This window comes from Exophiala bonariae (genome assembly GCF_035927105.1).
Source record: "Exophiala bonariae strain CCFEE 5792 chromosome Unknown scaffold_16, whole genome shotgun sequence".
In the NCBI taxonomy this organism is placed as follows: domain Eukaryota; kingdom Fungi; phylum Ascomycota; class Eurotiomycetes; order Chaetothyriales; family Herpotrichiellaceae; genus Exophiala; species Exophiala bonariae.
The window spans coordinates 170,765-192,200 of record NW_027042491.1 but is presented as its reverse complement, the minus strand read 5'-3'; the positions used below and the strand labels follow the sequence as shown (position 1 = coordinate 192,200).

General features: G+C 50.3%; 10 protein-coding genes across 10 annotated transcripts; 4 read left to right on the top strand and 6 right to left on the bottom strand.

Moving 5' to 3' along the window:
• Positions 1 to 59: 59 nt before the first annotated feature.
• On the top strand, positions 60 to 776 carry LTR84_003364 (uncharacterized protein; the record flags this gene model as incomplete). Its single annotated transcript, XM_064846952.1, has 2 exons — positions 60 to 242; positions 309 to 776. 2 exons carry the CDS (start codon positions 60 to 62, stop codon positions 774 to 776), a joined length of 651 nt encoding a protein of 216 aa, XP_064705305.1.
• A 199-nt stretch (positions 777 to 975) lies between these two features.
• LTR84_003363 (uncharacterized protein) lies at positions 976 to 1,531 on the bottom strand (the record flags this gene model as incomplete). Its single annotated transcript, XM_064846951.1, has 2 exons — positions 976 to 1,138; positions 1,194 to 1,531. The coding sequence occupies 2 exons, from the start codon at positions 1,529 to 1,531 to the stop codon at positions 976 to 978; spliced, it is 501 nt and encodes a 166-aa protein (XP_064705304.1).
• An 863-nt stretch (positions 1,532 to 2,394) lies between these two features.
• LTR84_003362 (uncharacterized protein) lies at positions 2,395 to 3,691 on the top strand (the record flags this gene model as incomplete). Its single annotated transcript, XM_064846950.1, has 2 exons — positions 2,395 to 2,629; positions 2,679 to 3,691. 2 exons carry the CDS (start codon positions 2,395 to 2,397, stop codon positions 3,689 to 3,691), a joined length of 1,248 nt encoding a protein of 415 aa, XP_064705303.1.
• Positions 3,692 to 4,199: 508 nt separating this feature from the next.
• On the bottom strand, positions 4,200 to 5,428 carry LTR84_003361 (uncharacterized protein; the record flags this gene model as incomplete). The annotated part of the gene is made up of 2 exons (XM_064846949.1): positions 4,200 to 5,308; positions 5,392 to 5,428. The coding sequence occupies 2 exons, from the start codon at positions 5,426 to 5,428 to the stop codon at positions 4,200 to 4,202; spliced, it is 1,146 nt and encodes a 381-aa protein (XP_064705302.1).
• Positions 5,429 to 6,263: 835 nt separating this feature from the next.
• On the top strand, positions 6,264 to 6,917 carry LTR84_003360 (uncharacterized protein; the record flags this gene model as incomplete). Its single annotated transcript, XM_064846948.1, has 1 exon — positions 6,264 to 6,917. One exon carries the CDS (start codon positions 6,264 to 6,266, stop codon positions 6,915 to 6,917), a length of 654 nt encoding a protein of 217 aa, XP_064705301.1.
• A 231-nt stretch (positions 6,918 to 7,148) lies between these two features.
• LTR84_003359 (uncharacterized protein) lies at positions 7,149 to 8,084 on the bottom strand (the record flags this gene model as incomplete). Its single annotated transcript, XM_064846947.1, has 1 exon — positions 7,149 to 8,084. The coding sequence occupies one exon, from the start codon at positions 8,082 to 8,084 to the stop codon at positions 7,149 to 7,151; it is 936 nt and encodes a 311-aa protein (XP_064705300.1).
• Positions 8,085 to 10,259: 2,175 nt separating this feature from the next.
• On the top strand, positions 10,260 to 11,479 carry LTR84_003358 (uncharacterized protein; the record flags this gene model as incomplete). Its single annotated transcript, XM_064846946.1, has 3 exons — positions 10,260 to 10,579; positions 10,733 to 11,252; positions 11,357 to 11,479. 3 exons carry the CDS (start codon positions 10,260 to 10,262, stop codon positions 11,477 to 11,479), a joined length of 963 nt encoding a protein of 320 aa, XP_064705299.1.
• Positions 11,480 to 11,971: 492 nt separating this feature from the next.
• Positions 11,972 to 13,590, bottom strand: AAD14_2 (putative aryl-alcohol dehydrogenase aad14; the record flags this gene model as incomplete). The annotated part of the gene is made up of 5 exons (XM_064846945.1): positions 11,972 to 12,670; positions 12,791 to 12,941; positions 13,036 to 13,124; positions 13,270 to 13,353; positions 13,450 to 13,590. 5 exons carry the CDS (start codon positions 13,588 to 13,590, stop codon positions 11,972 to 11,974), a joined length of 1,164 nt encoding a protein of 387 aa, XP_064705298.1.
• A 1,989-nt stretch (positions 13,591 to 15,579) lies between these two features.
• On the bottom strand, positions 15,580 to 17,802 carry DED1 (DEAD-box ATP-dependent RNA helicase; the record flags this gene model as incomplete). Its single annotated transcript, XM_064846944.1, has 3 exons — positions 15,580 to 15,716; positions 15,770 to 17,520; positions 17,573 to 17,802. 3 exons carry the CDS (start codon positions 17,800 to 17,802, stop codon positions 15,580 to 15,582), a joined length of 2,118 nt encoding a protein of 705 aa, XP_064705297.1.
• A 1,139-nt stretch (positions 17,803 to 18,941) lies between these two features.
• Positions 18,942 to 20,004, bottom strand: CPR2 (Peptidyl-prolyl cis-trans isomerase B; the record flags this gene model as incomplete). Its single annotated transcript, XM_064846943.1, has 4 exons — positions 18,942 to 19,198; positions 19,290 to 19,441; positions 19,495 to 19,760; positions 19,816 to 20,004. The coding sequence occupies 4 exons, from the start codon at positions 20,002 to 20,004 to the stop codon at positions 18,942 to 18,944; spliced, it is 864 nt and encodes a 287-aa protein (XP_064705296.1).
• Positions 20,005 to 21,436: the final 1,432 nt, after the last annotated feature.

Here is a 21,436-nt window from a genome sequence, read left to right as displayed (position 1 = left end):
AGGCTTCACAATTCATATCCCTGCCTTACCCCTACATCACTGTCACAGCACTCCTCAAGATGCCACCCGCAACCAAACGACGCAAAATAGAGCCCACAGCAGTGGAGGAAATCACATTTGATCTGACAGCGCGACACGAATACCTGACAGGCTTTCACAAGAGAAAAGTGCAGCGGGCGAAGCAGGCGCAGGAGGCAGCGGAGAAAAGGGCGAAGGCGGAGAAAGTCGAGCATCGGAAACAGGTGCGGGACTACTACTATCTACGAAGACAGACCACGACTACACAGGCTAACACAGGGCGTATCTAGATTCGTGAGGAACGAAAAGCCGACCTGGAGAGGCATGTTAGAGAAGTCAATGCCCTGCTTGCACCTGCGACAGCTGCACTGGACAATGGAGACGATGAGGGGTCGGAGAGTGCGTGGTCTGGAATCGAGGATCTCGAGCCGCCTCCGATAGACCATGAAGCAGAATACATTGATGAGGATAAATATACCACAGTGACAGTGGAAGCAATGGATGTGTCTCGCGATGGACTGTTCAAGGCGGAGCAAGAAGATGCAAAAGGCGATGAGGAGGGAAGCGCAGATCGTCCGGCAGAGCTGACAACAGAACAGAAGCGAAAGTGGACGAAAGACAAGCCTAAAGATGGTGCTCATAAGGTTAAGAAGAAGAAGAGGAACTTCAGATATGAGAGTAAGGCCGAAAGAAAGGCAACGCGGTCCAAGGAAAGGTCCAAGAACCACAAACAGGCTCGAGAACGAAAGTCTGGATGATATTGTACTCATTCCTCAAAACTGATCAACACGCTTCCCCTTGTATTGTATGCCCATGGTATCGTTTGATATGAAGAGGGGATGGCGGTGCCATGGTCACAGTTCTCTATCGTGCATGACGGGGCCCAACCACTCGAGACGTCCGAGTTGGCCGCTAAACCTCCAACTGACTGGCACAAACCACAAATGCTTTGAGAAATCAGATGCTGCCCATGCTCTGCTCCAACTCGTTGAGTTCTGTCTGCAGCTTGGCGTGTTTCTTGGACATCTCTTCGTACTTGCTTTCCCATTCATCCCGCTCCTGTTCAAGGGCTTGGACTTTGCGTTCGTAGTGGCCTGCTTTGACGTCGGTCTGTCGGAGCCTAGACAGTGTTAGTTGTTAACCTAGCCGCCGTGGGCATGGAGGGAAAGGCTCACTTGTCGTTTGTCTCTCTCAAAGTCTTGTCAGCAGTTTCAGCCTCCTCCTCGAGCAGTTGAAGTCGTCGGGTGAGAGATTCATTCTGTTGACTGTGTTGAGAAGAATCACCAGCAGCAGTCTTTGCCTCCTTGAGCGCAGTTTCGAGTTTCTCAACCTCACTCTCCAGGAGTTGATTGCGGTGGGTTAGGGACTTGATTTCTTGTTCCTTTGAGAGATTCTCTTCTTCCAATTTCTTGAGTTGTGCTTTTAGCTCGGTAGATCTTGCGGCCTCCTCATCCGCCTCGACGCGGAGTTGTTGCATTTTCTGGTGAAAATTAGTGAGAGCGGAGGAAGCCATATTGAGGCCTAGCAGTGATGGTACTGGGTCAAGAAGTGGGATTAAGAAGGACAAGTGGGGAAGGAAAGGAGATGGTTCAGAAGGATGACTCGGAGAGATCAGATTTCGACGATACGAGGCAGTGAGTGTCCCTGCCAGTGAGTGCAGAAACTGTCACACTGAGGTGAATAGTGGAAGGTGCATATCAGGTGCCCTCCGTGGCTACTAACCTGCCTTCACATGGAGGGCAGGCGTGGTGGTGTGTGGTACGCAAGTGAATTTGATGGGCGGGGATGGCAGAAACATGAACATTGAAAGACATACCTCCCTGATGCGATCCATGGTGATTGTAGGCCTCGTGTAACGGACTAATTCAGGACTGTTGATAATATGTGGTCACAAACGTTGGATTAATCGTAGAGAATGATACTTGGGGAATCAAAGGAGGTCAAGGTCAGCGCAGTCTGTAGTAGTGGTTTAGTTGTAGCCTGCAGGGTAGGCATGTAGCGGTGGGATGGACGAGACCAAAGGAGGGGCTTGGTTTCTGGCTTTTTCGCTAAAGAGTCCAATGGCAATTCATCTTTCCAGGTGAGGCTGCTGGCTTTGACAGGCCTCTGCTTTTCAGGTTTAGGCGCCACGTTAGCCCCAACTCTGGTTCTCACGGGCTTAAAATGCCCGCCGAGGCGGGTTTGGGCTTGGAGGATCCTGGGAAAGGGGAGCGGACCCTGCCGGTTGCGAAGGACAACCAGAATAAACAAGCCGCCTCGTCAGCCTCGACTCCGACTTCGACTTCGACTTAGTTTAGAACAGTTCTTCCCGCGCGTCACCCACTCACAACACCGATAGGAAGCACCGATCGAACAATATATTACCTCGCATTCAAGATGCTAGCTTCGCGAGACCAGGAGAATTTGGTCCATACCCACCAGACCACCGCTGCTGGAAAACCGCTCAATCAAAACATCAGGGCTCTACATCCCAAAACCCCTGGAAACCTCAAAACCCCTTTCAGACCTGCAAAGAATGATGAAAACAAGCCTTTTGACTTCAATGGCCAGAAGACTACTCTCAAGGGCGGCCCAAGCAAATTGGACAAGAATGCCTTTATCACACCCCTAGGTAAAATACTCGTGAGCTGATGCTACTGCTATTTACTGATTGCTTCTAGGCCCCCGAAATCGTGCTCCACTGGGCCAAAAGACCACCAACGTCAAAGGCAATGCCTTCAAAACTCCTGGCCCTGCGCCTCTCACCATCAAACCCGGAAAGACCGCTCAGAAACCTGCTTCAGCACGTCGATCTGGAAGGTCAAAGATCCACGTTGCACAATCCGAGCCTGTTGTTACAGATATCCTTGAAAAAACGCAACAAGATGAGGAAGAGCCAGAATATGGATACGCACCTCCACCAGCTGTCGACCTTCCTGATCCGCCATTGGAGATCGACCCTCATTTGATTTTGGACCTTTCAGCCGACTATGAAAATTCACTTCGACTCATACAAGAGGAGGAAGATCATCAACGTTATCTCGAAGAGCAAAACCGAAAGATGTCTGCCAACCAAGGGGACCTGCTATTCCCGACAACTGCCGAATTGAACAAAAAAGTGGATGAAATGATCGCTGCAGGTCCAAAGAGACAAAGACCGGCTCTGTCGCGCGTTGATACTTTTCAAGCCAAGTCCGCTGCTGCTGCTCTGTCTGATGCTCAACCTCGTCTCCCTTCCGTTGTTTCCAAGCAAACCCAGGCATCGGAACAGAAGCAGAAAGGACTTCTTGGTCTGGGTCGAACCAAGGCGACTGTTTCTCGACAGCCTCTTACCACCAACCCTGCTGGACATGCTGCTCTGTCCAAAAATACCATCGGTTTTCCAAAGGCAAAGAAGGCACCATCAATCATCCCTAGAGGACTTCAACCACAGAAGGGTGCCATGCCGCCCACACCAAAGCCAGTAAAAATCGACCAGACGAATATCCACCCCAGAGACTTCCGAGATCTATATGGTTCTCCACCAGCTGAGAGCGACATGTGGTTCAGATTGAAGAACCACGAGTTGCTGGAGAGGGAGATCTCTAATGATAACGATGATGAGATTGCCAACGACCTTTTCGAAACCGATTTCTTTCCATTCGACAATTCCAAGCTGGACGATGAAGATTTTCAGTTGCCGATGCCCGAATAAGATTCTACCGTCTATACACGACTAATATTCCTGAGCAATCCTTAATCCCTTTCACCCGGCGTACTTTGGCTACGAGTATATGATTCATGAACGAGATACCCAATCAGGATACAATAAGACTATCCTTGGACGAGTTGTATAAATTAGTGGATTGGTATTACTGGTGTATCATAGAAATGAATGAGCCTATCCAGGTAGTTTTAATGATTAGATGTCCCAGGTTACGCGACAGGGGCAGTCTTCCGCAAGTCAGAATTTGTAACAGCGCCACAAGAAGTCTCTTTTCGATAGAAAAGAGCTCGAAATTCAGCTACAAGACTGATTGCCGATTTTTATGCGTGAGCAAGTTAGGTCTCTCATGATATTCTGTCTCTTCTCTCAACTGGCTAGACCAGCACTGCGAGTCATCATATGTAGAAACTCAAAATACTAATATAGACTGAAATTATACCATATCCCTCAACTAGATCTCGCCAGCCCTCACAATACCAATTCCAATGAATCGATTTCATGGCAAGGAGTCCACTGCACCATTGACTCCACCATTCACCTGCTGGCTCGTGAAGCCCTGGGGCACCTCGGTGACGGTAAAGTTCCAGCCAAATTGGTCTTCAACCTTGCCCTGCTGAATGCCCTTCAACGTGCTCAACAACTGGGCGCACACTGGGCCGGGATCCAACTTCTCGTTCACTGGGTACTCAAAGACCTCGTTCTTGGATTTGAGCGTGATACTCTTGATGGGCACCAGACTGGCCGCCGTGCCCGCAGCCATGACCTCGCTGAACTCGGCCAGCTCCTTGTATTCGATCCGGCGGCGCTCGACATCATATCCATAGACCTTCTTCGCAATCTCGCACGCCGACTCGGACGTGACGGACTTGATGACGTTCTTCGAGTCCGGAACCACGACGGTCGTCTTGCCCGTTTCGTTGTTCTTCCGCACGCCCAGGAATCCTGACGTCGAGAACTCGTCGATCTCGCTGCGCGTCTTGCTGTCGAGGTGCAAAGTGATGCCGTAGCCGGCATTGCGCGCCTTGTCGGAATGGCGCAGCACGGGGGCGTAGTTCCCACCGACCTTGGCGCTACCTGTGCCTTCCGGTGCGGCGCGGTCAAAGTCCTCGAGGATTAGAGCGTCGACGGCGTGCACACCGTGGTACACACCCGTCGGCATCACGAACACTACGAACGTGTACTCGTCCGGTGGGTTCAGGCCCAGCTGCGCGGAGGATCCGAACAACAATGGCCGGATGTACATCGCCGCACCGGTCTCGTGAGGCGGGACGAATTCGGCGTTGGCCGACACGGCCAGGTTGACGCATTCGACGAAGTGCTCTTCAGGAACCGGTGGGACCGAGATGTAGCTGGCGGAGTGTTGCATGCGGAGGGCGTTCTCCTTGGGGCGGAAGATGGTGATCTTACCGTCGGGTTGCCGAAAGGCTTTCATGCCTTCGTAGCATTGCACGCCGTAATTGAGCCCCGGTGCCATACCGTGGATGGACAGGTGCGGGGACTCGACGAAGCGTGGTTTCGACCATGCTGGCTCCGCGGACGAGTATCGGAATGTCGACTCGATGTGGCCGTTGACTTCGCGGACCTTGAAGCCCACGTTGGACCAGTCTTTTGGTGGGCAATGAGACTTGTGTTAGAAAAGAAGGAATCGATTTTAAATCAACACGGTGTTGGTGGGTCCGTCGACTTACCAATTGAACTGACTGGTGGGGGTGGAAAGGGAGCCATGATAAATGTGAGTGGTGAAGTAAGGAATACTGTATGAACCTGAAGTCTGGAAGGGTGATCTCGATAGTGCTCTGCTGTATCTTACCGTTCCCCTAAGTCACACGAGCAGGTCTGCAGTCAGGGTTTGTGAGCAAGAGAAGTCGGAAATCGGATGCCAGCTCTTTTTAAAGTTTCCCTCCCCAAAATGCTTGACTCGCACCCGGCTCTGGCTTACACAATGTGATCACCTAGACTAGCTGTCTTCGTGGCGACGGGATGTAAGCGGTGACTAGTAGTATCCAAAATCCTTTGAAGCATCCACTCTGATGACAAGTGGAAGGGCGTTTGCAATACGAGTAAGATATTTCTTGCTATTTTATATCTGAGAGTTATGATTCGGTGCCTGAACTTTTTGTTCTTCAGTGGGAACCAAAATGGCTAAAAATTGGGAGATCCCTGCTCGAGTCTCGAATCATGCAGCGAAGTCGGAGTGGAGAATGAGAATCCTGGGGGGTTTTTCTTCGGCAGTGGGATGAACAATACTCCGATGAAGCTGCCGCTATAGAGCCTGTCCTGCTCGGTGTCAGTGCTGCTTTAATACTCTGTCCTCCTCGGCGTGTCTCGCGTTTCAAGCCACTACTCCAGATGGACTCTCAAGATTAATTTCAACATCTTGGGCGTGGTCTGAGTTAGGATCACTCATCACCTGAGACATTCCTGATGTTTATTTGTACTTCTAAAAAACAAATGTATTTTCCTCAGACCCAGAGTGTCTTGTTTTGAATTATTCCCTTGCGACCCCGTCGAATTCATCCGTAATTGTCTTCATCCAATCTCTCGCAGCCACTTCGTCATTATGCCTCGAGCACCTCCTCCCGTCATGGTCGTGCTATCCGCCATTGCACTTTTCGTCTGGTATGTTGTGTACACGAGTGACCACAACCGTGATGTTTCCGCTCTGTCCCACGCGAACAGATTCAGATTCGGCCAAGGTCACACCGAGGAACCAATCTCGCCGTCGCCTTCATCCTCAGAACTCAGCCATGGGGATCATATCATGGGAAAGCTCGGGAATGAAACATTAAAGGCGGAATTGGGAAGAGCTGCGTGGAAAGTTCTTCATACTACAATGGCGAGGTTTCCGGACAAGCCAACTGCCGACGAGAGCGAAGCGTTAGGCCAGTATCTTCACCTCTTCGCCAGACTCTATCCTTGCGGCGAATGCGCCGAGCACTTCCAAAAAGTCCTCAAGAAATACCCTCCTCAGACATCTTCCCGGTCAAGCGCTGCCGCATGGGCTTGTTTCGTTCATAATATAGTGAATGAGAGGAAGGGAAAACCCATCTTCGATTGTGCCAATATTGGAGACTTCTACGATTGCGGATGTGCAGACGAGGAGAAGGAAGCGATCTCTGTCGCTGGAGCCAAGAGTACCAGCATAGTCCAAGGTACACCACCTCACCATGAACCTGTGGAAATAGAGAAAGAAGGACCGACACGAGGTGGTTGAGATGTTGTGAGATTGTTTGTCAACCAATGAATATGCTAAAATACATGAACACGAACCTATTTGGTCCGCCAATCATCGAATCATCCAAACTCCATATGATGGCCTTCAATGGACAAATACCGCACGATCGCTCTCGAATCCTCCGATCCTTTGTTTTCCAAATACATCCAGTCCATTTTGTTACACGCCATATAGACAGCATCCTTCCTCCAGATCATTCTCGTTCCACAATCAAAATCCTGACGTGCAGGTATTCCCGGCTAGTCTCCCCTCGCGCCGTTCCTCCACGTCCTCCGGTCTCGTCGCGTAATCTGGTCCTTGTTGTTTTTGACGAACACAACAAGGGGCGACCTTTCCAAGCCAGCTGCAATTGAGCTTGATCGATATGCGAGGTGGCATTTTCTCGCTCGACTGTCCTTGCTGCTCTTTAGTCGGGCTTCGCTTGCAGTTGAGCTTGATCGAGGTCCGAGGCCGCTTCTTTACTCTCTTTGGCCGATTGCAGTGAAGCTTTATCGATACTGGGCGCTTCTGCTTGATGGTCGACGGGCCCGATTGCTCTCCAGTCGATAGTTTGTTGCGACGGAGTCTGCTTGATCTGCGAGGCTGCTGCTGCTCCTCAGTCGAAGTCTGTTGCTCCATGTTCGACGGCGGGATGCAAAGGAGTCTAATGGAGAGTGGCCGCCGTTCCTCTGCCACTGGTTGCTCATCAATCTCCATCATGTCACCTGAGTGACCTTCCATGGAATCATCCTCCAACTCGTCTGGTGCGAGTTGACGCTCTTCCTCCCGTGTCTCAGTCATGCCAGTGGCTGCCAAACGAAGCTGCTTCTTCTTGTCGTCTCCAAAAGGGTCGAGACTCCGGAAGCCAACATCTATAAAGCACCTTGATGGCACATGCCATTCGAAATCAAGAGCAGAGTCGCCGTTGTAAAAAACTCTGCGGTTGGTCTCCTCCCACCCTCTTGCCGTCAGGTTCTCAATTTCCTGAAAATTCTGTGTAGTACGGCGAGCTTCCCAGCGTATGCACCGATGACATGGAGAGTTCAGGTCGTATCGATCGTCTATGACCATACATGTTTCCGTACCAGGTGCTTGACAAAGTCGATACCGGAATGACTCTGTTGCGGGATGACCGCACGAGAAGGCGAATTGCTTGACACGGCACATTTTGAACTGGTGTCGGTCTGCTGCGGTTGGTGCTGTGTTGCGTTGGTCGAGTTGTTGAAGTTCAAGAAATTTCGACCGTTGTGGTTGAGTGAGTCGATCTGACGTTCGATTGTGGCGGCTGGGTGGAAAGAGTGAAGACTTGTGAATGAAACGGGTCTAGAGATTGTTCGTTGCTGTATTCACTCAAGAATGGTGGCCAGTGTCGCGGCTTTCAAGTTTGTGTGCTGTGTGAATTGCGGGGTGCTGAGTATGATGGGTTTGCTACCGTACTATGTCAAGTGTACCGTTTGCTGTATGCTGTGCTGAGTCGAATTGCGCTGAATTTCCTGTGCGTTGAGAATTGTTTTTGTCGGAAGTATGTTGTGTGCTATGTGCAGAAGGCGTTGTCGGTTGAACGTGTGTAGAGGATGTGACAATGGCTGCAGAGAACGAGACACCCGGACTTTAAGGGATATTGGGATGCCACTTCTCCATGCTGAAAAGGTCCAGGGTAGCAATCCTTCCTGCTGGCTTTTCAGTGCTCCTTTGATGACCTTCCAGACAAAAAGCTTCTTCGGGTGTGAGTGGGCAAACGAGGCATCCAAAACATACCTATGAACTATGGGCATATAGGGAGCCGAAAAGGGTATGGCCAGCAAGATAGGACTACCGCACAGGTATGACCTCTTCTTAATGCAGGTCCGAGCCTTGCAGGTATTGGACTGAAAGAGTGGAGCCATCGAACTATTCCCTCCTGTCAACTATACTTCGCACGCTTTTACACTTTCGTCTGCCAGGCAGCGCGTGTTGTCTACGCGAACCACTCGACCTTTTGTCCGGCTCGTTGCCCAAGTCCACTCATTGGGGCTACAGGGTCAATACTTGGTCGAGTATGTCTATGGGAGGTCTGCAAATTCACCGCCAGGACTACGGCGTTCATCGAGAGGCGTTTGCTATACATTGCTTGGACGCTTCTCGCGTGTTACCTGGCGTTTTTGGACTGGAACAGACCGCCACCTATTGACGGTATTGCCTGACCGACAGGAGCGGGGGAAATCTTCTGTCCTCCATTTAGACCGGCAGAAAAGTGGTCGGACAACAACCGCTCTGAGTATCGCCACCCATCATCGCGCCTCTGCCTGCGGTACTCGCTGCAGGAGCTATCAATAAACTTTTCAAACCACCCACACACAAACATGAGTCATTTACTCTCTGAGCAGTTCTCATTGTCCTTCAGGAAGCAATTGACATGATACCTACGAGAAAGTCCCAGGCGTTCAGACCATTAAGTGGTCAATTGCAGTGAGACAATGCTCGTTGGAAAGATCAGCAATTTTCACTGAGGCTCAACAGGTCGGGACTACGAACTTGAGAAACCGAAGTCGCAGACTGGGTTTGTTTGCAGGACCAGGTCCGAAAATTCTTCGAAATTATGGAGCCTCACAACTCTGGCTGCCTTTTTCACGATGTGTCTGGTCCCGCGATTTTGCTTGTTTCGCCACCGAACTCGCTCCCCTCCGCATATTATTCGTGCAGGCAAGGAGGTTCAAACCTCCAGAAAACCAGAAAATCAAGATAATGCTTCCTTCATTCCTCTTCTACCTGGGCCGTCAGATTTACGCGCAAAATTGCAAGCCGTTGTATTCGAGAACAGTTCTGAATCTGCAAATCGTATGGCATGAGGTGTGAGACCACTTGTTCGTGTCCCTCATTCGAGCTTGCCCGCCTAGCTTCTATATCCTAGTAGTAAAGTACTTCACGAGCTCATTTTGATACGAGGATGTTCCCAAGAGCCTAATCGTGCTTGGCATTCCCAGGCTCTCTCAGGAGGAGTACAACCACTGAAACTTGAACTTTGAATCCCTCACCCACAAAAGTTCACAGATCTAATGAGCGACATTGACAAGCTCTCAGCAACAAATGAGCGGTTTGCATATTTCCAAATAATGGCGACGGTTTGCTGGTAGTCATGATGTTCAGCTGGTGCTGTTGATATACTTCTAGCCCCTCAAAAACATCTTACTCGTTGGTTGAAATGACTGCATACGACTAGGATTAGGGACGAACCAGGCAGACAATGATCCTTCGATTCTTCCAGAACAACCTTTGCTTCTCATATCACAGCCTTCAAGTTCCGACATCTTTTCCATCTACCATTATTTATCTGCTGAACACAATATATATCGTGCCATCATCATGCTTGACCCTATCAACCAAGAGCCGGACGCGTTCTCATCGCCAACAGATCAGCCGCATTCCTTGCTAGATTTACCACCAGAGATCACGGTCAAGATCTGGAGATATGCTCTTGTCATCCCAGATGCCATCAAGATACACTGCCATCCCGATACGGAATCGGTTCTCTTTGAAGGTGGAAAGCACGACCCAGATGCGCAAATACGCCTTCGTGACCAGCAATTGAACATACCAGTGTCTCTTCTACCGACTTGTCGGCGGGTATACGATGAAGCCATATCATTGCTGTACGAGGAGAATCTCTTCGAATTCGATGCTTTGTGAGTTATTCCCGAACTCCCATCATAAAGGTTTCTAGGTAGATAGGTTCATATCTTTCAAACTGCCATCCAGATATCAACGACTGGTTGCGAAGGGCTTTGAAATGAGTGTCACTCCGAGTAAAATCTAATCCATACCCTCCCATGACACAGATATTCACGATTCCCGCCGCTCACGCAGTCATCCTTCGTCATTCTCCCACGGAGTAGGATGTTCGCATTGGAGAGGATCAGTATCGGCACACCATGGTTCGACGCCATGACATTAAACGGGTACACCAACCTACACACCATCATTTTCAGGCTCTCAGGCCAAATCTTCCTCGCACGCGCGGATCTCCCTGGTCGTGATCACCCACGCACTATCCGCCGTCCACCAACTACTAGGCCTAAAGCAGATCGTCCGGTATACACAATGCCAGACGAGCCCAACGGTGAGCTCGATGACGATGGGCCAGACCAGTATTACGAGACACTCCGCGAAGTCGACGATGATGCTGTGATCGCATACGCACAGCGGGATTATGAGTATAGCAGTGCGTACTACAATAACATGGCACTCATGTGCCGTGGCATTTCACCGTCAGTCGAAGTCTTTTTCAGCTTTCTGTTGCAGCACTTGGATCCTGCTTCGGTATCGAGATTGGATGAAGCAGTTGGTAGGCAGGTTTTGGTAAGTCTCATTTCATATTCGAACGGGTGAATCACCAACGAGTCAGCGGTTCTAATGTCTCAATCATAATGACGATCTGGCCGTCTAACGGATGACTTTTCCAGATCCCAGCCAGGAAGATCCTGAAATTCACCGACCTTGATGCTGAAGACCGCGCTGCCATCAGGGAGGAGATGGCTGAGCATAGAAATCTTTGGGGTGGGTTGTCAACTCTGGTTGTTCCATGAGCCTTAGCTACTCAACAAAAGCTCATGGGAGATAAAAACCGTTTTCGGAAGGTACCAGAGTACTCACGAGGCCGTGAGATATGTCCTTGCGTCCTCAGCTATGCAGCCTTAATTCGGGACGATTATGTTAAGAATCGAGCTCTTCTTGAAATGGGGCGCGCTTCTGTTCTTTTTCATCCGCTGTTGCTTCTCGAGACAAAAAAAGATGCTTGATATATGACATACAGCTCCACATGGATGGCTTAACAACATTCCGGGCATAAACGCTTCAGACTTGAGCCCCTGCATTTCTATGCACTGCCCCAAAATTCATACCGTCCAATTTTACGTTGAATACTTTCAACCGGGGAAGTGCTTCCATCCTGCAGTTTCTCTACACGGATGATGACGACAAAGATCTAGACAAGACACACCTATAATATCACAGATTGGCACTTCAGAATTGATTTCAATTTTCTTTTGGTCACCTAGACAATGACAGCCCCCCCCCCCCTATTGCTTCTCATGCACATAAGACTTATTCGGCGAAGGAAAGCTCATATGAGCCGCCATGGTCAACATGTTACTCGGCTGGCCGGTCCACTTGGGATCGGCGCCGAAGAAATTGCCGGGGAAGCCGATGTCAAATTCGGTCTGACTCTCGAGAAACTGGACCTGCTCGTCACTCAACTTCAGACTCAACGCCTGGATGTTGTCCTTGAGGTGCTCGACCTTGCGCCCGCCGATGATGGGGAAGACGTTGGGCGTCTTCTGCATGACGTACGCGAGCGCCACGGCTGTCAGGGACTCGATGCCATGTTCGCCAGCGACCTTCTCGAGCGCTGCCGAGACCTTCTCCTGCTGCGGCGACTGTGTATTGCCCATGAAGTCGCGCAGGCCCTCGCCGGCCTTCTTGCGCTCCTCGATCTGTTTCTTTGACTGGAACTTACCGCCGCCGATCACGTCCCACGGTGCGAGCGCCATGCCGAAGTGGCGCGCCATCGGGATGATGTCGCGCTCGAAGTCGCGGGTCATGATGTTCCACCGGCCCTGGTACACGCTGAATTGCGTTTTTCCTTGCTCGCGTGCATACGTGTTGGCGGCGGAGACGATCCATGCTGGTGTGTCGCTGATTCCAAGGTAGAGGACTTTGCCCTGCACCACGAGGATGTGCAGTGCGTCCATGATTTCTTCGATGGAGGTCGTGTGATCCTACACGGGCAGCGGGCAAATCGTGTTAGAAGCTTGTTTCAAGGTTTTTTTTCCCAGTTTCCAGGTGGGGACACGGCCCCTTCTGCTCTGATACGAATAATAGGAGAAAATACGACTTACCCACCAATGCAGATACAACAGGTCGATGTAATCGGTCTGCAGCTTCTTCAACGAGTCTCGAACCGACAGGTGTAGACTGCGTTTATGGTTGCCTGAATAGTTGACTGTCTTGCCCTTGCCGAGCTCCCAGCTGCGATAGGGAGTTGTGTACCTGAAGAATAGTTAGCTGATTAGCGAGACTCCCCAAGCAAGATATGCATTTATTCAGGACACCGTAAGCAATGCCGCAGGGGAGGATCACGCACTTGGTGGCAAGGACGATCATGTCGCGGTTATTGCGTTCCGTCATCCATTCGCCGATCCATTTCTCAGACTGTTCGTTTTGATAGTTGTTCTAGAATTTGGAGGGTGACAGTCAGCCCTACGCTCATAATCGTTTAAAACCGACTGCCTCAAGGATTGAAGATAATGCTCGCTATTCTCTCATTTCGCGAGGATTGTTGAGCAGGTCTCTAGGGGGCGAAAAGGATGGGACCTACAGCTGTGTCGATGAAGTTTCCACCACCCTCGTAATATGCGTCGAGGAGTTTGAATGAGCTCTCCTTGTCCATGCTGCCCATGGCCTGTCATGCTCACCCAGTCAGCCATCGTGGTCAAGCTATGGAGTTGACACTCTCGATTCAGGGAAGACGAAGGGAGGATTGTAGAGGTAAGCATACATCGGACCACGCATCGCCAATGGACATGGCGCCCAAGCATAACGGCGAGACTCTGACACCGGCGGTGCTGGACAACACACGATACCGTCCGAGCTCTGTCGCTGGCTCAGGTGCCGGGCCGAACATTAGATTGAGCGACATCTCGTGAGATGAGGTTGATTGTGGTGATGTGATGAAGATTAAGGAAGTGCTTGAGGACTACTAGTTACTGTGCAGAGCGAAGACGTTTGATTTGTACGACTTATGTAGGTAGACACGTAGCTGTGGACAAGAGAAGAGGGACCCTGTTCAAAAAGTGGCGGAGGTCAATTATATAGGCGTTTGGGAATGTTTACATCCGCTGAGCGGAAACTGTATCGGCGTAGTAGCTTCCTACGAACTTGGGAGTGCATGCATGAATGTGGGTTGGATATACGAAATGTGCTACAAGTATCTCGAGAACCCTAACTAGCTACTTACGAGTAGGTCATGGTCATGGAGGCCCTGACCATCAACATCCACAGTATCGCACTTACTACCCCATAGATCCAGGCAGGGGGCCTGGTTACCCATCGGTAACACGATCAGGATGGACAGCCGTACTGTCATGAGAGTGCCACTGCACCCTGCAACTTGCGTTCGCAGATAGGATTTAAGCTGGTTCGGCAGGGAAGAACTTACCGGGATAATAAAATCCGCTTATTACCATCTCGGCTCGTGTCATCAATGTTTTAAGAGTACTAGTGCCTAGTAGTAGAAGAGACTTGTCTGAAACCTTCTGCAGTTGAGGTCAAGAGAGAAATCTCCGTATCGGATTCTCAGCTGGAGGCTGTGATGCGTATGTGGGTTCCCGAATGTGCTCCTGGGCCAGCTCCACATGCGTCATGATGTTTATCCGTCGCCAGGTCCGAGTCCGGTCGAATTCGGTAAATGAATTTCTTTGGAGGTTGTGCAGGGGCCATGGGGCAGCACCACTACGATGTAGGGTAAACAAAAACCATTGAAAAGGGTCCTGAAGGTGGTGGGGTAGGCTTCCGGATCATGCACCGTCGAGATCTTCTTAATTACTTTATGTCAACAAGAGGATGCAGGGATACCACCCAGATACCATTCTCCCATTTCCTTGCAAATGATAAGAGTACAAGAGATTCAAGATTGGCCACTCGGTTCGTAATGAAGCCCCCCAGATCAATTGGGCGAAGGCCGTGGACCAATGTTGTATGTGTGACGATTGCTTGTTGGCTACTCCTTGATGTCATCCTATCGAGCAGCTCGAGGCATATATCAATTTGATCTACGACTCGAAGAAATGGTTCACGATTACAGCAGACATTAAAAATATGTGTCTCAACAAAACATTCTGATTTGTGTGAATTTGTTTGTGGCCTGGCAAGCCTGATCTATGCAGCCAGCGAAAACCTTTTCCCATATGGAGTCATTCCATCAATTGGAAGGTTACAAGCTCAAGTAGAGGCCGTCCTCGACAAGGCAAACTAAAGAGATGCAAGATCTTGAGATCGCAACCGATCACATCTATGCCTCCTCTTTCCTTGTCCCTGTCGGCCTCTTGTAAGCTCGTGTGATTGATTCATGTCGAAAAATCTATTTGGTCATCATGTCCCCTAGTTCGAAAGAGAGCGAACCGCAATGAAGAAAACTTTTGTGTCGGTAAAAACTGGAAGTCCGCTTGAAAGGAAAAGAGAACCTTCACCACCATAACTGTGATGGTCTGCCTCTTGCTTTTGGTACCTCATCCATTCATTTCGGTGCGTTCTTTCTGCGCCTTAAAAAGACTCTCTTTCGTTGCAAACCGACGCCGTGTTTGTCTGGTCATTCATGGCATAACATCATCCTCGGTTTGCATGGAGGAAGTTCGACATGCTGGGGTATCTGGAAATCGATCGGAAAAGCCAACGCTATCTATCATATGTGTTCATGCTGTGCCCGTAATAATTTCGAAAATGCGCCGTGGGTCGTAATGTTGCGAGCAGGTCAGGTCAATCCGTCATTGACCACTGCCCATTATCCCACCTCGCCCAGGCACTCTTTCGAGGTGCAAATGTCGAAGAACTGGAAAAACATAAAATGAAAAAAATCCATGCGAAACAGAAGCTGAGAAACTCCGTCGTCGATGCCGGCAAGGTGACTGGATTACCACCATGATGATGGACCGCTGGCACCACCGGGGTTGCCGTAGCTGCCACCACCCCCACCGCCATAACCGCCACCATATCCACCGGCACCACCTCCGTAAGCGCCGCCATGGCTACCGCCGCCGCCACTGTAGCCTGCTTGCACGTTAGTGAATGAATATAAAGATGACAGTTGTCCAAAAACATACCACCAGCACTTCCACCATAGCCGCCGCCGGATCCGCCTCCAAATCCACCACCATAGGAAGGAGCGCCTCCCATTCCACCAGGAGTACGACGCACATCACGGTTACCACCACCTCGACCACGGCCACCGCCGCCGCGGCCGCCTCGGCCGCCGCCAAAGCCGGAGCTTTCACGAGCAATATTCTCCAAGAAGCCAGGAACCTCCTGATGTGCTTCCTTCAACAACTCAAGGAGATCACGAACAATACCACGGTTGCCCCGGTTGAAGAAAGCGGTAGAGAGACCAGTGTTTCCAGCACGGCCAGTACGACCAATTCGGTGAACATAATCGTCGATGTCGGTTGGAAGATCGTAGTTGACAACGTGTGTGACGTTTGGAATATCGAGACCACGGGCGGCGACAGCAGTTGCCACCATGATGGGACATCTGCCATTACGGAAGAACTCCAAGGCTCGTTCACGCTCACGTTGAGTACGATCTCCGTGAATAGCTGTGGCAGGGAATCCTTGGTTGATGAGGAAATCAGACAAGGTATCGGCCATACGCTTGGTTTCGACAAAGATCAAGGTCAAGCCACCAGCATGAGTATGAAGAATGTCGAGAAGAACTGAGCGCTTGTCACCATCTTCGACGTACTCAACCTTTTGGGTGATGTTCTCAGAAGTCGAACCGACACGTCCAACAGACAAGAAGACGTAGTCCTTGAGGAAATCACGAGCCAACATCTGAATGTCACGTGGGAAGGTGGCAGAAAACATGAGAGTTTGACGGTTCTGCACATTGGGCATATCCTCACCCTCGACGATGCGGCGAATCTGAGGCTCGAAACCCATGTCAAGCATACGATCAGCCTCATCGAGAACAAGGTATTTGATGTTGGCCAAGGAAATGCGACCTCGCTCTATGAGATCGACAAGACGACCAGGGGTGGCAACGAGGAGATCGCAACCTCGCTCGATGGATCGAAGTTGAGTACCAATGTCGGCACCTCCGTAGACGACACAAGGTCGGACCCAGGAGCGGTATGCGAATTTGCGTGCTTCATCGTAGATCTGAGAAACCAACTCACGGGTAGGTGCAAGGATCAAAGAGGTTGGGAATGCTTTTCGTTGGCGGAAACCAGAACCAGATGCTGGAGATGTAGATGGACCATTTTGGAATGCCTGTGAGAGGATTGGAAACAAGAAACCGCCGGTCTTGCCCGAACCAGTCTGGGCACAAGCCATAAGATCTCGTCCCCCCATGACAATCGGGATGGAGTACTTCTGTACAGGTGTCGGAGTGGTGTAACGTGACAATTTGATATTGGCAAGTAGATGGTCATCGAGGGGAGGATTGGTGAAGGTCGTAACAGGTTCGGGAACATCTTGACCAGATGCCTCGACGGGGATATCGTCGTAGTTGGCAAAGTTGATACCTGTCTGTTGCTTGTTGGGGTCGTTGGCAATGCCGAAGAGTTCTCGCTCGAGTTTTGCGTTGGCAGGACCAGGAACGTGTTGGCCATCTTGCCATCTTCCATCTCCTGATCCACGGTTTGCACCACCGCCGTAGTTACCGCCGCCGCCGCCACCGCCGCCATAAGAGCCGCCGCCAGGAGCACCGTAGGCATTAGGGTTGAATTGACGGGGGCCGTTTTGGCTTGCCCATCCGTTGCTTTGGGGTGCAGGACCGGGGCCACCTGGTCCACCTGGTCCACCTGGACCAGGCTTGAAATCAGGAGCACTTGCCCAATTGCCGTTGCCGTTGGTATTGCTGCAAAACGTCAGTGATTCAAGTCTATGATTGTCACACCGTGTGTACTTACGTGTTGTTCGCCCATGCGCTGCCATTCAAGCCTTGAGCGGCCGCAGCTGCAGCGCCAGCTGGGGTAGGACCAGCACCTGCACCATCGAAATTATTCACTGGGGCGGGTCCACGCATGGAACTGCGGAGGTGTGGTGGAATGTAGGTAGAACGTCCACCGCCCATACCGGCTGGAGGACCATGCTTGGAGTCATTCAGAGAGAGACCGTTCATGTTCAAGGAGTCAGCCATGTTGGACAGTTTTTGATCTGGGTGAGAGACGACTGTTAGCAACAATCTCTTGGACACGTGAGGAAGAGAGAAGAGTGACAGAAAGGGTAATTGGTGTATGCAGGATCGAAATGAGGAGCCTTGATTGAAATCGAGGCGAAGAGATTGAATGAAGGTGATAGCAGGAGGCTTGCAGACTTACAAGACTGATTGAAAACGCTTGTGGGATTGAGTGAGGAATGAAGTCCTTTGATGAAGAAAAGAGGGAGATGGATGGATAAAGTGAGGCTTGCTAGAGCGTCTAAAGCAAGATGTGATTGGAATAGGGTGGCGTGGGATGGGTTTTCACCGCTTGGAGACCTTTCAAGATCTGAGATAGAAGAAGAGACACAGAACGCCTCTCCAAGTCTATCTGAACTTTTGTAAAACGAAAGGCAGAACGAGAAGGACAGTGGGAAATTGAATGTCGAGGATTGATTGTGTGAGGATGAGGGTGTGAAGTAGTGACAAGAGAGACAAGAGGAGTGTTGAGGGTTGAAAGAGGTTTGGAAGATTTGAAGGTGAAAAAAGAGCGCAGGCAGGGACTTTTTTTCTTTAGGACTAGAATGACCACAACCGTACGGTCACTGCAGGCTCAGGCTCTGACTGCCCTTGGACTAGAGTACCTCGTATCGCACCAGTAATGACCACCGAGATAGTTCTGGTGGCAGAGGCCGTTGGGGGCAAATTTTAGGGGGGCAATTTGGGATCAAGTAGGCTGAAGATACCGTCATCGCCCGTCATGTAACGAAACAACGATCGGTGTGATTACGGCATAGGATTGGTCGGCTATTGCACAACCTCGTCACAATTGCCCTTCAAGCGTGGAAATTTTGATACCGAAGGGAACTGTGCCAAGACTGTACGAAGATTTTGTTCTTTCACTGTCCATTGTGGAAGACATACTACTTACCTAGGGTAGTAGGTGAATCAGTGACTCTGGCTTGGAAGTCGGGTTGGTCCTGATGAGTTCTAGTACCAGAGTAAGGAGAAGTGGAACGCGTCGTGATCGCTGTGGTTATACTCAGCCTACCCCTTCCAAAATTGCTATGTCGAGGAGGCCATAGGTTATTCACATAGACGATTCATCTGCCTTGATTGCTTTGCTTTGCTTTATCTGTCTATGCCATACTTTTCTCATTCAGCTTGCTATGAGCTGATCTCCGGCGCCTCACCACGAACAAAATCACCGCCACGATCAAAAAGAAGAAGACTGCCTTCTGAACATATGCCTGAGTGATCATAGCCTCAGCTGGAATCGTGCTATCCGCCGCACCTGGCACATCCTTGGCTGGCGATTCCAGTTCTGGCTTGCCTGCTGCCAGATCTAAACCATCATCCCCACTATATTCAGGATGAGCATCCGAATGAAGCACTTCTAAAACACAGAATTAGAACAGACTTGTCAATAGGATAATCCGAGAGCAGTACAAATATCCGCCCTCAAACCTAGAGCTCGGCGTGTATACCTTCAGCTGGAACCTCCAGCTCTCCGCTCTTCACGATCTTGACTGGCTTCACAGGGCGATCACCCGATGCTGTGGCAACTTTCTCCATCTTATCGACGATGTCGTAGCCCTCGAGGACCTCGCCAAAGACAACATGACGTCCGTCAAGCCAGCTATTCACCATGTGTTAGCCGGTGCGTTTCGAGTTTGGCATTCCCGGACGAACCTTGTGATAACTGTGGTGATGAAGAACTGAGACCCGTTGGTATTCTTGCCAGCATTGGCCATGCTCAACAGGCCTTTCTTGGTATGCTTCAACTTGAAGTTCTCATCCTCAAACTTGTCTCCGTAGATGGATTTACCACCAGTGCCATCGCCTCTTGTAAAGTCTCCTCCTTGAATCATGAACTGCTTGATAATACGGTGGAAGCTGGACCCTTCATAGCCGAATCCCTTCTCGCCAGTAGCAAGGGCACGGAAGTTCTCCGTAGTCTGCATGGTATTGCATTAGATCAGAAGCTGATACTGAGCCGGCTAGAGGGCCTACCTTGGGAACTGTTTTGCCATAGAGACCAAAGACAATCCGGCCAAGAGACTCATCACCGTGCTGGATGTCGAAGTAGACTTTATGGGTAATCTTGGGGCCTTTGGCAGCTTCCGCAGTCTGACCGAAGAAGAGGAATGTGGCGGTCAAAATGACCATCAACGAGATGAGAACCCGCTGAATATTCGCCATTTCGAAAATCATGAGAGTGATAAGCTAAATGGAAAGATGGATAGCAACCGCCCGAGTATGAAGGACAGCTGTCGGTTGCAGGAGGAGTGAAACATATCGGTCCCTCGCTCGGGCATGCGCTTTGGTGTCTATCCCCCGCTGTACCTTGGCACAAACACGGGGCGAGGGTCCCTCCCTAGCCGTGGGGGTCGACCAGATATGTAACTGGCTGACTTAATGTCTCAGAGCCTACAGGCTACAGAAGGTGATTGCGAAGCCTTAAGCCCTACTTGCTAAGTAGCTAAACGACCCAACTAGCTACTTGGAACTTGAAGGCTAAGAGACAACTACGCCGGTAAAGATGGTGCCACTGGCGGTCACATCTTGATGATGTGGCAGCCTCGGACCCAGGCTGGATGGCGGGTTCAAATGAGTTTCCCTTCCAGCCTGTTACGCTGATGATCGAGGGCTGATGAAATTATTGAACTCTGCCTGGCCTTTTGTCCTCTCCTGGAATTGGCCATGACAAGGTCTACAATTGCGTAGGCCCACCATACACCTTTCCCACATTTGGCGGAATCTTACAGGTCTGCAAGGGTTGTGGCAGCCGAACCTGGTCGCCTCGCTCAGCGCGAAAGGGTTTACACAATTCTATAGACATTCATATCCTTCTTGACAATGGTACGGTGCAAGGACCACTCATCCTCTCATTGTTTATGTTTACAATATCTACAAGATCACCGCATGGAACCCATCTAAAAGCTGAAATGATCTTAGGATACGATTGAGCAAAACTTCCTTCGGACCCTGAAAGATCCAGACCATGCAAATATTGAGTAAGTCTAGCTGGACGACGGGAATACTACCCTCCACAGTTTCTATGTGCCTTGGGCAACCTGATTGACATTGTTCAGCATCGTGGCCATCCATGGCCTGAACCCAATCAACAAAAAATTCCATGCTGAGGCTACATGGACAGCAGAGAACAAGAAGCTGTGGTTGCGCGACTTCCTTCCCAATCGCCTACCAAACGCAAGAATTCTTCTCTTTGGTTACAACTCCAATGTGGCGATTGAGACTTCGGCGGCAGGTGTCAACGAACAAGCTGTGAATTTACTCAATCGATTCGATGCGCAACGAAAGCATGTCCCTCCGCAGAGGCCAATTATATTCATTGCACATAGCTTGGGCGGTATTGTAGTCAAACGCGTAAGTCAGATTATGTCCTACCTGCCTCTGAGGGAAATCACTCCACACACGTAGCTTGTTTTGCCTTCATAAGTTGTGGTTTTCTCCGGTGAGAATAATGCCACTGACGATTACAGGCGCTCGTTGAAGCCAAGCTCAACGATAAATATGCGAGTATTCGAAAAGCCACTCGTGGACTCGTCTTCTTCGCAACTCCTCATCGTGGAGGCAACCATGCAAAATTAGGCGATGTAGCTGCAAATAT